Genomic DNA, 18,186 nt, shown 5'->3' with positions numbered 1-18,186 from the left:
TGACATTTAACAGGTATCATTATTCAAATATCTGGCATTATCTGTATTGGTTAAGGGTATAAAACCCCTTTGTAACATTCAAGCATAAATTAAAAATGAATACATTAAATTCAGGTAAACTATGTTTTTGGGAAGTCTTGCTTTCTGTTAATTTTTCTTATCACTATTAAAATGTATTTTGCACCTAACAAAAATAAACTAGCACAAGCTCTCTGAATGTCAATCTAAAGTTTAATGCTTCAGGAGAGTAAATTATTAATGAACAAATCTCTGAGGTAAACAAGAAGCCAGGTATTAGCAAGCATTTAAAAATAATGAAGGCATTTGGATAGCACCTCCCAAATATTAACTGTCTATTCATTGGGTTCCACACTTCAAGAAGAACATGGACAGCTTGGGAAGAGTTCAGCACAGGACAACAAAAGCTAGGGCCTGGGAGATAAGACTTATGAGCAAAGGCTGAAAGAACTAGGGCTACTTAGCCTTGAGAAGAAAAGTTGAGGAGAGTTTTGATAACAATTTTCAAATAGCTGAAGGACAATTATAGGGATGATAGAGATGGGTTTTTCTCTGTGGCTGTAGGCAACAGGACTAGGAGCAATGGCCTCAAGCTGCAACTGGGCAAATTTAGGTTGGAGATTAGGATGATTTTTTTTGACCATGAGAATGGTTAGGCATTAGATGAGGCTACTTAGAGAAGTTGGGGAATCTTCAACTTGGGAAACTTTCAAGAACAGATTGTCCTTGGCTGGGATGGTTTAATCAGGGATGATCCTGCCTTAAGCAGGGGGCTAGATAAGATGACTTTATGAGGGTCCCTTCCAGGCCTATTTTCCTATAATCCTACCCGTCTTGGATATGGAAGGCCACAATTAATTGCCAAATTTTACCTTTTCCAAACAATACAAGCCAGAGGGTAAACTGTACCAGATCCAAAGATCAAAAGGGAAGCCAAATGACACGTCAAGCAGGAGCAGGTGACCAAGAACTACATTCTGATAAACTGCTTTTTCTGTTAATCTGCAATAAAAACACCATGCCAAAAGGGATACCTGTTGCCTAGCTAATATATAACAGGAAGCACTGATCAGGCTTATGACAGCCTAAGGGTCCTTTAGAACCAACTCTTTAATAACTGCTTTGAAAAATACAGGGATTAAACTGAGAAAAGAAAAGAAAATAATTTGAAAGTTCAATAGTTTAAAGCAAAACAATTTTTAAGGTACCCGGTCCCCATTTTTTTCTTACTCAGACAGATCAATAGGGACGACAATGCTTCATTTAATGTTACCTGCTATTGCTTATTAAAGGGCTCCAGAAAGGAGATGAATTACTTGCACTTCATACACTCCCTATGTTGCATATTGAGGCATTTGATGGTCTGCCTAGTGGCTAATCTGAGCTGGCCAGAGTGCTGAGGGATAGCTGTGTCAAAGCCAGAAGGTCAGAGTGCAAATCAAAGCAGAAACAACAGGCAGGGCAAGGTCAGGAATCTAGGAGAACTGAGTTCCAAAGAGCCTGAGACATGAGACAGAGGCAGAGGTCAAAGCCCAGGCAGGATCAGCAGTGGATAGCTAGATATGCAATCAGCATATAGAAGCCAGGGGGCTAACAGAGAAGTCTGAAGGCAGCAAGAACCTTGTTGTTCAGACAGCTTCCACAGGACATAGGAAGCCTTATATAGCAGCCAGGAGCCCCAGGCTAATCAGGGGCCAGCAGCAGGAGACCCTTCCCCTGCCACTCCACCTTTCTCCATGAGTTGTGGCCCTCTGAGCCTCTACTCTGTGAAGTCAAGATCAGATCCTGACACTCTACCAACCAATGTTTTTTGTATTTTATGAATCATGTCCTTGTTAAATGTTTGTTAGAGGACAAATTGAGAATACTACAGCCACAGACCTTCAAATGAGCATGTTCCTTGCTCCTCTTGGCAATAAAGAAAGATTTGCATGTATTTATATGATGCTGGGTGCGTCTACACATGCAAAAGATCTGGGAACAATTTACTCTCGAGTAAACTACTTGGGAGTAAACACTCCCAGGCATGTGTCCACATATGCTGGGATGTGGGAGAAGACGTTGATCCTGGCAGCAGACTTCTCCTGCTCCCTGTGGCCCTGCAACTGGCCCCTGTAGCATCCAGGGAAAGCTCTAAGCTCATTCTGGGTGCTAGCCCAGGGCCCAGAAGAGAGCTGTCTCCTGGAGGGGTCTGGGACATTGCCCCCAGAAACTGCCTGCTGCCAGGGTGCAATGGAGCCCGGCCAGGAAGCTCCCAGCCCCAGCTCCGCAATCATTGGCCTGAGAGATCCTTATCTCCCAGTGCCTTCTGTGTGGTCACAGGGCTGGTGTGGGGAGATCCTTATCTCTCAGCTCAAGCCTTGTGGTCACAGGGCCGGGCTAGGAGATCCTTATCTCCCAGCACCAGCTCCACAGTTGCAGGTCTGGTGCCAGGAGATCCTCATCTCCCAGCCTGAGTCCCCTGGTCACACCCCAGGGCTGAGAGATCCTTATCTCCCAGGAACAGCTCCATGGTCACAGGGCCAGCACTGGGAGAGAAGGATCTCCAAGCTCCGGCCCTGTGACCACGGAGTAGGGGCTGGAAGCTCTCTGCAGAGGACATTGCCTCTGCCTGGGCTCCAGTGGCAGAGCCCGCTCAGGCAGCAGGGAGCTGCTGGGGGTAGGGAGCAATCTCTTGCCCCCTGGTGCCTGGTTGACCAGAAACTGTGCTCCTGGTCAGGTGTCTACGTGCCGTTACTTTGAGTAAATTTGCTACTTGCATTTGCAGGTAGCAAATCTACTCGCAATTAGAGCCAATTATTGCACAGCAAGCATCTGCACATGTAGACACGGACGCATATGTGCAGTATTTAGCTCTACTGTGCAGTAAAGTGTCTCATATAGACGTGCCAACTGGGATGTATTGGAAATCTCTTTCTACACTTAAGGCAATTCCTGACAAATATAGTACCCTATTATGGAATTTGATAATTTGTAAATTTGAACTTTAAAAGACAAGATTTATTGGCATCAGAGATGAGAATACCAGGAGCAAGAGGATGATGTTTGTCTATTTCTAGAGGAAGAAAACCACAGCCCGCTTTAAGGTACTGCTAGGGTCTGTGGAAATTCATTGGGAATTACTGATGCAAGTAGTTGCACAAAAGCACATTTCCAAAAGTAAAGATAATTTTGGAAGCCAAAGTAAAATTAACTGGCTTTTTACTCTGTTCATTATTTTGCTTTTTCCCCCGCTTTCAATGTTAGTAGGATACAGTACTTAAAGTTAACTGTAGCCAGAATACTTAAATCACCTAAGGGTCAGTGTGCACCCATTTTTTATTGGCAGAACTCTGTTATTTTAGCATTCTAGCAAGTCCACTGTTGAATCCACTCACTTAACAACATTCACACTATAAAAGGCCTCCTTTTTTGTATTAAATTTACAGCACCACCTAGTGTTGGTCATTCACTATTCCATTTAAGATTACAAAGTAGTGAAAGCTAACCACCAGATTGGTTTGCTTCTTGTTTTAGAAAAAGAATTACTCTATATGAATTTGGGTTAAGTCAAGATATATAGCTAAGCTTGATTTTTAGAGGTGTTGAGCAGTCATGGTTCCGATTTGTAAGAGTTAGACAAAATGCCCTTTTTGTGCAAATTAAACATTTGCTCCCCAAATCTGTGTGAAATAGTGTTAGGAATCACTTGACAGTTCACTCTGGAACATATTTTGATATAACAATGATCATGAAGTATTACAAAAGAGTCATCAATCCTTGCATGGAGGAGTAATTTTTGAGGCTCTGTTCCTCCTTTACAGAAAGGCTCTGAAAACACCCCTGGAGGACGGTTCATCTACCCCTAGAATTTTCTTAGGTGGAATCCTGAAGCGTACTATCCTAATATCCTTTGGGGAAAGAGAAAGAAGATGGCTTGGGAGTGAAAAGTTTCAGTAACTTGATCTTTAAATCTCTGTATTACCATCCTGTCTGATTAGTTTATCTTGACTCCTGCCAAAATCAGGATATGAACAGGAGGCAACTCAAATCCAGACAAAACTGTGGTTACAGAGAAAAAATGTTGTTTACAGTCTTAAAAATCAGTGCACCATTAATCACTTTCTTTAAGAAGAAATTAACTAAATATATATAACTAACCATCAATCAGCTTAAATTGAACATTTTAACTTCTGATTACAGTGGTAATGTAGACATATTGGAGATCCTAATTCAACACTTTCCAAACCAGTCTTCTATACAGTAGACTGTTGCATACACAGTACAAATACATATCAATCTGCAACAGTATTAAATTGGCAGGTCTTGGCCTGACTTACCAAAATATCAAAAATGTAAAATTTGCATGTTAGGCAGACAAGGTTGCTTGGGTGAATTTGATATCTTTTATTAGATCAACCCAAATTTGCATGTTATATCATCCCTCATCTTCTCCTCACAGGTCCAATCTCGTGAGTAAAGAGGGTTGAAGCAGGCAAGAATCCTGTTTTCTGGGTGCTTAGCTAGTAATTAAATTCAAGAACTTCAACTGTTTCTTACTTCAATTTAAAGGAAGAATCAAAGCTGTTCTGCCCATAAGTTCAAACAACCAGATCTGACATTTCAAGTTTGCAATATAAGAAAGCAAAGAAATACGGAGGTTATGGTCTCCTGTTCTCAGGAAGGTTCCTCAGCTCTGGAATTCCCTTCACAGAATCTGATAATGAACTGGAGGGATGGTAGGAGTTTATGTCTCTGCTCAGACTATCAACCAACTACTTAGTAGTAGTAATTTTTTTTTTATTCTGGGCCTGCTGGGGCCCAACACCACGAGGAAGTGGTATATTTTATCGTTAAAAGGCAACTGTGTAAACAGACTTTCTACTTTATGCATCTGGAAATAAAGATTTAAAATATGCAATACAAACTTACCTGTAAGCATTAATGTAGTCTTTTCTATGTTGCAGAAGAAAATCTTTCAGTTTCCCAATATTAGTTATCTAAATAAATAATAAAAAAACCATTAACTTCCACAATCAGCTAAAACAGGCTTTTTTTAAACGTATGCCCCTGTTTTATTCCATTTTATAAGTTCAAAGATTAGTATATTTCCAGTTAATTTAAACTATAAACTACCTAAATGTATTTATTACACATTTAATAGTCCAGTTATGCAGGGTCCACACAAGTTATTTATACAGACTCCCTTTTGTAGTTAGTTAATTCTCATTGTTAATTATGCAAGGAATTAATACACAAAAATAGTCTAAGAAACTTATATTTAGTGAGACCTCAGCTTTCAGAAAAAACACATATCCAGAAAGATTATATGAAAGATTACATTAGGCACTAAATGTAATTTATGCTGGTAAGGAAAATCAACTATACAAAAAGAAAAAAAAAGAGAGGGCCTCACTTCTTTAGCAGGTCTTCTTTTCAAAATACAAATAACCTACATATATCCATAAGATCAAGTGTTAAAAACTAAACTGTATAGCAATCTTAAGACCAACTCCTTTTAAAAAAAGGAAAGCAGCAGCAAACTGAATGATATGATTTATGCTGGAATATTTTCAGCTTTCTATTTTTGCACTGACAACTTTATTGTCCAGATGGACTAATCTCTACCAAAATTCAAAGAGAATTTACACATACCAAGTTGTTTCTACCATCTGACAATCACTATGAGAATGTGAACACATCACAGTGTGCTATGCATACAGAAGGAAAACTGTTTTTCATTTTACTGGACATTCCTCATTCCATGAATCCATTTGCTTTCTCTATATCTTGCTTGCCACAAAGCACATTTAAATAGAAAAGGTAGGAAGCAAACATTTTACCAATAGAAAAAAGCCATGTTTTAAGGAGCCTGAATTGTACAAGGTGCAAAATACGTTAGGGAAAAGATGGAAATCTAATACAGTTTTAGACATCCCAAGGAGTAATGTTCCAAACTTCTAAAACTGGGCCTTAAATACAATTCAGAATTATTTTTTTTAAGTATATAATATTTGTATGTAGGACACAGTTTTCAATGGAGAAATAGTATTTATTAATTATCCAGTTTCTAAAAGTGTGCTAGGAATTTTACAATGCAATGGTCATAAACACAGGTTTATGGTATTTGTGGGGAAATAAGAATCAGAAACTGCTCATCTCCTAAAATCCTGTTTTTATACAAATGTCCCTACTGATTAATCACACAAAACACTGAGGGAAATAATACAGAACAGTGTATATATACTAAACGGTTTATTTCATCAAAATTTTAAAAGATTTTTTTTCTGGAAAAAGCACAAGGGGAAAAATACACTGCAGAAAGACTTGGCTATCTGTATAACTGCAAGAAAGTCAGTGTGCCTCACTATACAGGAATATCTATGCTTTTAAAGAACATCATACATCTAACCTCTTCTCCAACTGCTGTTTCTCAGACTTTGCATTATTTGGTAAAAATTTCTCTAGTTTGTGTGTGTTTACGCCAAGACCTCAGATTGCCTTAATACAGACCTGCTGAGGGCGGGTGCTGACTGGCAACCCAAGTAGGCAGCAAGAAAACATTACAAAGAGAGTAGGTGTAAAATTAACCATCTGTTTCATAACATTTAAATTTACACACAAATTAAACTCTAAAGACGCAAAGGAGATGTGCAAAAATAATAAATATAATCTGTCTCAATGCTAATATTACTGTGTGATGAATGTTTTAACAAACTGTGGTTAGGAAAGGTTTAAAGAATGAAAAGAAGCAGAATGACAAGACTGTAGCAAGAGAAGTAATTCAGCTGGTCACACACAGAGTACTCTATTTGAGTTAAAATTCTGTTTTTGCATTGTTGAACTGTGCTGGCACCCATTTTGCCTCATCTTCATTTGCAATGCTACTTCTGTTAATTTGCCCTGACACCATTATAACTGTTTCTAACTTCAGATTTCTATCTCCCATATTTATTTTTGAGTATTTATTTCAATTTGTATCTATTTAAAGTTTCAGGATTAGGGAAAATTAGCAGTGTGGGGGGCAAACAATTTAGTAATGAGAGTATACTTTTAAAAGCTTTATAAAATCACATCAAAATATACAAAAAATAAATACACATAAATCAATAAATCATATATGGTTTAAATCATTCTGTACATTCATCAGGAAAAAGCTGGGCAGGCTGGGACCAGAAGAGGAGGGAAGATGTACTTCCAGAGTTGTGGGAACAGGGGAAAAGACTGTGGCCTGCCCCCCTAGAGACCTGGTATACTCTTCCCCCTCTAGGCTTTGGGTAGGCATTTGTTTAAGAAGCCTGTTATCTTCCTCAGGCCTGTTTCCCACATCTGTGAGGGAGCAGCTAATTGCTTAATTGATGAGTCATTAGGACAGATGAGTCATTAGGCCAGAAGGAGCGGCTAATTGCTTAATTGATGAGTAATTAGGCCCCTATTGTTTTCCTTTTTAACCCCTCCACCCTCTGTCTCTTCTTCTCTCTTTTCTCACTGTCCATTAACACAGGTAAAAGTTCCCTGTTATAGTCTCCTTTCTATAAATTTCAATTATTACGAATAGAACTATTCTCTCTGTTGGTCTGAAACATCCATTTCATTGCAATAAAAATTTAATCCTGCCACACCTACTTATATTTATCAAACACCTAGCAAATGTTCTTACTTAATATCATGTACAAAATTTCAATAAATTAATTTCCATGAATATAAGACTGAAAAGAACCTCCTTGGTCATCAAGTCCATGCTACTGAAGTCAACACATCATGTAATCCCTTTAATAAATTTACTAAAATTCATCTTGAAGGTAGTTATTTTTTAACCCAATGCCAGAGCAATGGTAGGCTATTCCAGAACCTCACTATTCTAAGAGTTAGAAACCCAATTTTCAGCCTAAATGTGAATACATTTTATTCCAATTTATTCTCATATCCACATTGTCTTTACTGATTCTTCAGCCTCCCTTGTGTTTGATGCCTATAAATACATTGAGAGCAACTGCATCATTTATTTGTCAGCCTTTGCTTCCTAAACAAGGCGAGCTCTTCTAGCTTCCTCTCATATAATAGGTTCTCCATTCTCTTGATCATCCTAGTAGACTTTATCTGCAAATGCTCCAGTTTCAGTTCATTTTGTTCATGGGCAAACAGAACTGCACGCAATATTCCAGTGAGGGCTCACCACTGTATTATAAAATGGCCTTAATACTTCCCTCTCTCTACAGAATATTTCCCATCTGATACAACATGAAATCTCACTGGCAGCTCATAGTCATCCTGTGATCAATTAGTAACACCAGGCCCGTTTTCCTCAATTGTTCCCAAGCTCCAAGCTGAGGGCAGAAATTTTGGCTACTAGTCCACAAGTGTATGCAATCATGTCCTACTGAATTTCATCTCATTGTTATTATTCTAGTCTCAAGGTTGTTCAGTTCTTTATGTATATCTTATTCTTCCTCTGAACCAATGCCACTTTCTAGATTTGCATCATCAGTGAATTTTCTTGGCAAACTCCTATATTTGGTGCCATGGTCATTAATGAATATAGTAAGTAAGACTAGTCCCAAGACTGATTCTTGAGGAACTCCACTACTAATCTTTCATTAGCCTGATACTTTGCCTTTCAATGCCATCTTTTACTTTCTCCCTCTGAGACAGTTCTTTAACACATTATAATTCCTTGAATACCCATCTCCACCAGCTTCCCCAGATTTCCTGTGTGACAGTTGCTTTACTGAAGTTGAAATGGCTTACTACAATCTTCCTTTTGTCTAGATAAATCAGTTCCCTTATCAGTGAAATATCAATCTGACATAATCTAGATTGGTTAGCCCGGGCTGCATTTTATTTTTCTCTCATTTAGATATAATTAATTTTTTCCTTGAAAATTTGTTCTAAAGCCGTAGATACACAGAGATCAAACTAACTGATCCTCCCCTCCTTCTTCAATATAGGGACAATATTTGCTATTCTCCAATCATGTGAAATCACCCCAGACTTGCAGATGTCTTAAAGACAACCAGCTACTGATCCTGTCGTTTCACTTTCCACTTTCTTCAGAATTCTAAATTCAAGATTATCCACCCCCTGCTCGCTAATTTGAGTCCATTGAACATCTGAGTTTTGCTTCCACCTCAGTTGTGGTAACTATTCCTATTCCTCATTTTCATTATGAATCTTGCCCATGCCCCCATGATTGATACCATCATCCTTACTGAAACCCGAAGCAAAGGATATATTTAGTTCTTCAGCCATGCCCCGATTTCTTAGTTTCCCATTCTTGCTGTTCTCTTTTTATGTATACAGTGTGACAGGGCACCTTTTAGGTGTCTGTCATTTTAAGGGCTGGAAGCAGGCAGCCGGCAGGTGCCTAATGAGGGCGGCCATTTTAGAGCCCAACTGCTGGCCGCCAAGGGAGTAACAATGCCTGGCTGAGCTGCGACTCCTGGAACATCTTGGAGGGAAGGACAGGAGCTATGGGGATGGCAAGAGGTTCTTGGTCCTGGCCATGACCTGAAACTGCACCCTGCTGAGGAACGGGGGCCTGGTGGGACTCCCTGTGGTGAGGGAGTCCTCAAGAAATGCCAGGCCAGTTACCTCCCCAGTGAAAAGCGGATAGGGGCGCCTTAACCCCAGCCCCCACCATCTGGTGGGTTATTATGAGGCCAGGGGTGGGGGGTAGGCACACCTACTGAGAGGCACCTGAGCCCATAGGGGTATAAGATCCAGGAGGTGGGGCCAGGCATGCTTACAGAGAAGCACCTGAGCCCAAAGGAGGTGCAAGACCCCAGGCCCTAGTGAGAGGGTGGAGTAGAGGCCAGGGATGCCTAGAGAGAGGGATCTGAGCCTACAGAGGTGTAAGACCCTGGGGCCCCAGCGTGGGGGCAGAGTGTTGGCCCAAGGAAGGGGTGGAGTTGCCCAGTTAGGGGCTAGGGGCAGAGTCATCCTGGAGTTTGGCTAACTGCCCAGCCAACATGCAGATGAGGGTCATGGGAGAGACCCAAAAGGCTGTGCCAGGGATGGCCAAGGAATAGAGAGTTAAGCCTGATGGCCTATGTGGTCACTCAAAGGGAGCAAGGCAGCATGAATTTGACCCAGAAACAGGGTAGTGTGAGAGAGGTCTGGTGAAAGCAGGCAGAGTGTTAGAGGCCCTAGTTAGAGAGGGGTGGAGTGAGTGTGGCCCTGAATAGGGCCGTGTGCAAGAGACCTAACAATGCACTAAGTTTGATGCACCACACGCCAGAGCTGTAATGAACTGTATGTCATATGCAAGCCATGGGACATGATAAGGGAAGGTCAGAGTCATGCAAGAACCACCCCTGACATCAGGGCACACAAAGGGCAGCCTACCACCTAGTACCATCTATGAACTTATTTAACAACAAGGCGTGGCAGAGGAGGTAGGTGGATGGTTTGCCCATAGACAGGTGGTGGGCCAGTATTGGGACCAGGCCTGGGAATCTGGCCCTGTCACAATAGTTAAGTATCTAGTTGAAGAGCCATCTTTTTTACATACGTTCCAAAGTTTAACTCAGCATGACTTCTGGCAATTCTTACTTTATCCTACCACCTTTGACTTCTGAGAGACAGATTTCTTTGCTGATCTACCCTTTTCCACCCCTCATTCCTTATTTATTCTGCTTATTTTTAATATCTATCTTGAGATGGTTATTCATCTGGAGTAGGCCTGGTGCCCTCTTTCAAACTCCAATAATTTTTTATCCAACAAAAATAAAATTGTTCTGAACTCCTCACACTCAATGTACTCAGACCATCAATCACCACCCATCTTAATCAGGGCTGTATTAAGGCAATCTGAGGTCTTGGCACAAACACACACAATACTACCCCTCTCCCCCCCCCCCCCCCCGCCATGGTTCTGCACCTGTTTGTCTATAGAAGTAAACTTTCTCTATGTCCCACACCCCACCAAAAGAGAAGGGTTAAGAGCATGGCCTCCTAAGCACATTAGAGAGATCTAGGGTAACACCTGAATAACCTTCCTTCCTTCCCTCTGTACCCACTTGCTCTCTGAACACTTTTGTTCCTGCTACATGGGTTAAGCTGAAACAGGAATGACCACCCTCCCACTATACTTCCAGGTATAGCTGACACCTCCTTGAGATGTATGACAGAATTCATCCTTCTCAGATGTCTTGTTTCTTGCTGGCTTCAGTTTAAGGCCAGCATTGCTACATCAGTTATATCAGCATCATGTTTTCACGCTTTCCTTTGCTACAAGAGCCAAGAAACTTACTTGATTATGTGTCTTATGTCACAAGACTTCAGAAGCTGCAGCCCTAACATCACTATCTTCCCCTCCACCAGCAATTTTGTGAAGAAACTAATTCTGTCAGGTTGTGGTTGGCAGGCTTGAAGCATACCTATGGGATCAAGCTCTTTAGAGAGTTTAAGCAAAGAAAAGCCTAGGTTGATCCTGAAAGGGCTTAGGTATGTGCTGAACCACTGAGAGCTGCCAAAATGGTGGTTGTTCTGGGCATACACAGAGCTGCACTCAGGGATTTCAGGTTTCTAAGGAGTTTGGCAAAGGTTTTAAAGATTTTATTTGTGGACTAAGTCCCACTTTAGGCACCTAAGTCCATCTTGTAGATCTGGGTGCCTTAAAGTGTATGACAAAGGTAAAAAATCCAAATCTTGATGAACCAAGGGGGAAATACCAAGATAAGGTACCTTCACTGAAAATAACATAGTGCTACGTGCTCTTAGCCATCTGTAGGCACTACACTATTACATGAAGTGCAAGGAAGATTAATATAAATGACTAGCAAATTGCCCATCAAGAATGACAGATGAATGGTGACTTTCTTGATGGCAACTTTCCTGATGGCATTGTGCATCTAATTGTCTTCTCACAGCAGCATTTTCTTGGGACTCATTTGCATGACTTTCTTGATTACATCATGTATTTAATTGTCTTCTCACAGCAGCCTCCTCTTGGGACTCATTTGCACAACTGTCTTGATGTCACCTCAAGTACAATCACCTTCTTCGTGTAGCTTGGTCCTCAGGGCTTAGTCCATCTGTCAGTGTGTCTATCCGTAACGCTCTTTAAGGGTGCTGGCAGCCTGGCGCGGTGGGGAGGGCAGAGGGAGGAGCCAGCTGAGGAAAAGCGGAAGCCAGGCTCCTGGCTACTGTGAGGCTACTTTCTTGATGGCGTTATGCATCTAATTTTCTTCTCATAGTAGCCTCACAGTGGCTGAGAGCCTGGCTCCCACTTTTCCTCAGCTGGCTCCTCCCTCTGCCCTCCTGGCCATGCCAGGCTTCCAGTGCCCTTAAAGAGCATTACGGACAGACAGACGCACAGACTAAGCCACATATATATGATTCTACAAATATTTAGGGCCTATTGGATCAGAATCAACAATTTAATAAGAAACCTATACATAATACAGTATCAAAATTCTGCAACATGCAAGCACCTAATGAACTAATTTTTATTTACATTTGGATCTTTTTTATACTATGTTCTGGGTGAGATTTAAAAAAAAAAATCAAATACACAAATAAATTAGAATCAATTTCAAATATCTGAAGATAAATGCTTTCCCAATAAAAAAATTATAATACATTTCTACCCAATCTGATTTTTAAACAACAAATTCAATGCTTAAATCATAGTAATATTTAAAACTTCTGAAGGGCAACTATATTAGAGAAAACTTGAGGAAAAAAAAGAGACACGATTCTTGAGAGCAAAAATGTAGCTGTCCTCCACTAGATGGCATCAAAAGTTTCAGTGTTGTGCCAGTAAAAAGGATTCTCTAAATTCAGATTTAAAAAGCTTTCTAAAATGGCTTTTGAAAATTACACCAGGAACCAAGTGTACTACTAAATGTTGTATCTCCATTTTAGATAACATCTTGTATACATGTATGTTTCGATTCCCTTTAAATGAATCTAAGTCTTATTAAAATATAAAACAAATGTTGCATTTAGTACAGTCCAACACAAAGGAAACTGTGCACGATTGCCATCTGCTATCACAGGTGGCAAGCACAGCTTTATTTATACTTGGGGCCTCCACTAACAGTAGCTGATGTTCTTCTAGTTTTAGATTTTTCTTATGCTCAGGAGTGGGACACATTTTCAAATGAAAACAGATATAAACAGAACATTTGCAAATAAGATGTATAAAAGAAGCTAACTTAAAGATGCATATAGTTAGGGCTTAAAGAACTTGATATGGTTTTCTTTAGTATCATTGCAATACATGCATACTTTCAGTTTTTCTCACAACGGAGAAAACAGTAGATTACTCACAAAACAGTAGATTCCAATTTGCAAAAGTTTATTACAAGAAATAGCAGCATTGTTTTTTGTTATGACAACTGGGGTTAGTATCCATAATACACTGCAGGAAGAATTCTGCAGCACTGAATAGTTACTTTCACTGGAAAATGTAGCATTTTGTTATTCTAATTAAAGTATAGAAAGTAGCATTTTGTTAAGTTTTATCATGTAAAATTAAATAAAAGTTTAACCTTTTAACTACATTTGAACTGTATAGCTCGTCAAGATGCAATTGGTTAAAAGGAAGATACTTAAAAAACAAACTTTACAATGCTGAGCTTTTGCATGAGTCTTTTTATAACACATGTTCTACATTTACTGCTTTACGCATTGGCAGCTGCATCACCATGGATTGTAGCTGTAAATTAAAATTTAGAACCAAGATGTTGTAAGGACCTAACATTAAACTAATATCTCCATATTTAGAAATCTAAATAATAGGCCGAATTTTTAAATGTTTTAAACAGCAAATAACTCTTAAAGATTCACAGAAACTTTGTTGCATATGTTACTCTTGCCAAGTGAGCAAACCATTTAAGAATTTTTAAAATTGTAATATTTTAAAATTAGTTTTTATTTGGTCTCCTATAGTGAATTTATATTTACTTCAAACCTTTACATTGCCTGGTACCAAGTTATTTTGAGGTTTTGTGAATTTCCCACAGTAGTCAGAAAATACTACAACCTCAGGAGTTGTGGAAAGTACAGCAGCAGCTGTATTAAAACTTGCCAATAAGTTTCTATTTAAAATACTGTTTTCAAGTGCCTGTAACTTTTCAAAATTTTCACCTTTATGCCAGAAGTTTTCCAAGGTTGGGCTGAAAAGGGAGCATTTCTTGAAACATGAAGTCAACCTAGACCTAGGAGTTTATAGAGTTTAAAAACCAATAAACATTTTCCAATACAAAAAAAAATTGTACATTTTTTTCAAAATTTGTTAAGCAGGAACAGCTTACAACTAGAAAGATGAAATTCAGTATGGAAAAAGTTCTCACTGAGACGTCTTGAACTGAGACATGGTACTGATTTGATAGAGTTAGGAACCTTTGAAAGTTATCCTCCAAAGCCCAAATCCTGCAAAGGACATATACCAGTAATTAAATTTCAATGTTATCCCATTGAATTCACATGTGTAAGTTTCTGCAGGATTGGGGCCCAAGCAACTTAACACTATGTTTCACATGGGAGTTTTTCTCTTGAGATCAAAAAGTGTGCAGTTAAGAAATGTTAAACTGCATCAGAGGACAATGCCAATTTAACTGTGCAATAAAAAGCATACTAAAATTGCACAGTAGCTCTGCACAAGCCCTTGGGTATCCTGTCTGTAAGGAGGAGTTAAGAAAGGATATTGAACACTTTATGATGAGCAGGCAGAAGCTCTACTATGAGGCATTCTGGGAAGTGAATGTATAAATACCAAAATTTACAATTTAAAGTTTGAGATTTGGGAATGATTTTCAAACACATTTAGCTATAATTCTATGTATGCATATCCAAAAACTGAGGTTAGTATGTAAATTACTACAAATAATACAATTCCTAGGTGCAGTGACATACAATGAAGATTAAATCCAAACGTTCAACTTCAGTTCTGAATTTTCATTGTCAGTGTGGTGTGTGAAACCAGTGTTATTTCAGTAATTTTTTAGATAACCGATTATTTCTAATCCATTAGGTGGTGCTATCCTATTTGAATTTCCTGAAAAAGTATATTACATCAAAATGACAACTGCCCAGTTGTCAAATGATTTGTCTCTTGAGGGTATACATTTGGTTTAGGGTTATACTGCACTGCTTAAACTCCTAAAATAGGTCATGCAGATCAATTGCTCTTGTAATCTGAAACCAAAAAGAGCAAGTAATAGCTAAACAATAGTCATGGGGTGGCTCTGCACTTAAATTAGGTAGCAGAAAGCCCAGAGACAGTCAGCCTGGCTACCTCTAATCTCATGAAAATTGTTACCTTGTTCAGTTTCTGTTTTACATCACTAAATGAGTTACAACAGCCACAATCCACAGGGAAAGTCTAAAAGGCAGATCATAATTTAGAACTACTTTATTAATAATGTAGCATACATATTCTAGAGCAGACCTTTGTTTTATAAACAATACTTCTAGTAAGTGTGATGGGAGTAATTGTTCTAAAATAAAACAAGTAAACTATAAACACATAAGTCTTGTCTAATAGAGTTTTACTGAAAAAAAAAGAATTCTTGGAAAAAATACATACAGACAATCTACAAGTTCAGCTCTTGGTTTTGCATATGAGACTGCAAGGCAGAATACAAAGAGTTCTACCAACAAAATATTCAAATGCCTAGTTAAACCTAGATTCATACTTCAAAATGTGACTATCTTAAAAACATGCATACACGTTTCCTTCAATCTCTTCTTTAAAGTACACTTAGCACGTACCTTTAAAACACAACAAAAATGCAGTTGTCAAGTGTTGGTATCATCTACTCTATACATGTACTGTATATGTGTTTCAAATATTTTCTCTTGGAAGAAAACAGAAATATAAAAAGTTTGAAGGAGTATTTCCAAAATTGTTGTTCACTGAAGCAAAGGCAAAATGAAGCCCTCACATAGATTGCTGAGAAGCACAGACAGCATTTAGCAGTGAATAAAGAAACTATCTGATTATTATAAATTGTATTGAAAGACAAGTTAAATTTACAAATGCCATATTGATAGTAGAAAATAGTTCATTTTGCACTGACAAAAATCACGATCATTTCAAAAGTAATCATATAATAAGAAAGACTAGTTTGGAATGAAACACATTTTTCATGTTCTAGTTTTTTTATTAAGCATACATTTATGTGTCTTGTAGATGGTTCAAAAATCATTTCATTGATGTTGATTTATATTATTCTCAGTTCATATTTTTAACATACTTAAACTCTTTAAATGGTACATATGCATTTGACCATTTCAACTTTTTCCCCTTAGGTTATTGCATAATTATAGGTAAACATTTTGCAGAAGTAAACTCACCTTCAACCTTAGTCTATGAAGGTAATTTTAAGATATTGCTCTTAAAAACTGCTTCGAAAAAGTGATCAAGAAGATTTTATACAGTATATGCTAAACAAGATATTAAAAAACAAAACAAAACAGTGAAACCATACCACTATTTTGATTGTAAATGTAATTTCACTATGCTGAAGGCAGCAAAGACCTAATCTCATAAAAGGTTCTTTGGGTAAATCTGATCTATGTCCTTAGACCAACATGGGTACAACCTACACCCCTGTAATCCCATAAAAGTTTCTTAATACTCAATTCCCACTGATGGTACTCAGTATTCTGAAGAATATGGGTCCTTATTTTGCAGCACTTTAAAAACTTGATGCAAGACCAAACCTGAGAACTGTGTTAAAAAAAAAAAATCACAGCTTCAGCATATACATTTTAAGGTCAAAGGTTACTATAATAATAGTTTAACTGTGCATTCATAAAAAAGAAAATCTGTGAATTTCTAACATACAAAATATTAAAAACAGCAATAATGCCTTGTTTATTAAAATTACTTAAATACAGCAACTCAAAACTTTAAACATAAAAAGCACAGTGTTTACTTTAATTTAGGGGTGCTTTTAATGTCTTAATCGAATAAATTATTTTGGCATCCACTTCTACACAAACTATGAGAAAATTTTCTGAAAATGCACAGTAAACAATCAATTAAAGGGATAAGCAACATGTCTTGACCCCTAGAGCAAATAAGTGGAAAATGTCACATACTCAGAAATATTCCAAGCTTTCAGCTTTACTTGTCTCCATCTCCTCTCTCTATGGCAACAGGCACTTTTAAGGAAAAAGTATATACCACATCTGATTTTAATAGAACTTCCCAATTGGTTTTTTCTTGTTTATTGTCCAACTCTAATCATAACTTTCCTTAACATTTATATTTTCACACAATCATCCAAAACCTCATTGACTAAAATATAAACCCCACAACAATTGTGGGGAATGTTTTGGTTGAGAGATAAAAGCAAATTGGTCAAAATGCATATTTGAAATAATTGGCCTGTACTTCTGCTGCTGAAAACTCTCCATTTACAATATTTTCAGTAACTGCATTAAACTTCATTTGTGCCTTTTTGAAAGAGGTATTTTCTTTCCCCCTTCTTTCTCACAGTCTAAACTCATTTAACAAAAAATATTCTTGACTCAAATAGGTTTTAAAACATGAAAGCATTTACAGTCACATTTAACTCACATGCTGTAATAACGTACTTTCTTTTCTGAAGTTCATTATAAAATCTAGAATCCAAGATACACCCTATCAGTGCAATCTGTTGTGACTTGTGTGCTTAATTTTATGTACTGGGAGTAGTCCCCTGACTTCAGTGGAACAAATCGCAGTGCATAAAAAGAGTCTTACTGGCTTCGCATAGTAAAGTAGATAAAGCTAAGCACATGCGTAAGTCTTGGTATAATTGGAACTTTACATATGAAGACAATGAAGAGTTACCACTGAAGTCAATAAGCATTTAAGCCATTGACTTCAATGGAAGGGAACGGTAACTTAAAACCACAACAAAGAGTGGTTACAGAGTGTATGATACCATGTCTCAAATAAAAATGGCGTGGCATTATGACATTATAATCAGCTGAAAAAAAAAAAAGGATTTTGCTTTTCAGAAGAACTTAATCAAGCATCTTTAAACTCATGAAATTTTGCATCAAAACAGATTGCAACTATAAATTAGCTTTTGAATTTAGAATGTTGTAGATAAAAAAAAACAATAACTCTTACAATATTTCAAATGAGCAAAATTGTCACTTTTTATGCTCCTGCACACAAGGCCATCTTTGTAACACCACGCAAATGCTACACTATACTACACTAATTATACTTCACCACAAATA

General features: G+C 38.1%; 1 protein-coding gene across 1 annotated transcript in view; it reads right to left on the bottom strand.

Annotated features, from left to right (window-relative positions):
* Window positions 1–18,186, bottom strand: part of STX18 (syntaxin 18) — a 113,577-nt gene that overhangs the window by 40,539 nt on the left and 54,852 nt on the right. Inside the window, exon 2 of the mRNA XM_006277408.4 lies at window positions 4,930–4,997. Within this exon, the coding sequence (XP_006277470.1) occupies window positions 4,930–4,997 (68 nt within the window). The remainder of the gene's footprint in view (window positions 1–4,929; window positions 4,998–18,186) is intronic.

Source organism: Alligator mississippiensis, chromosome 2 (genome assembly GCF_030867095.1).
Source record: "Alligator mississippiensis isolate rAllMis1 chromosome 2, rAllMis1, whole genome shotgun sequence".
Taxonomy (NCBI): Eukaryota; Metazoa; Chordata; order Crocodylia; family Alligatoridae; genus Alligator; species Alligator mississippiensis.
This window is presented reverse-complemented; position numbering and strand designations above follow the sequence as displayed.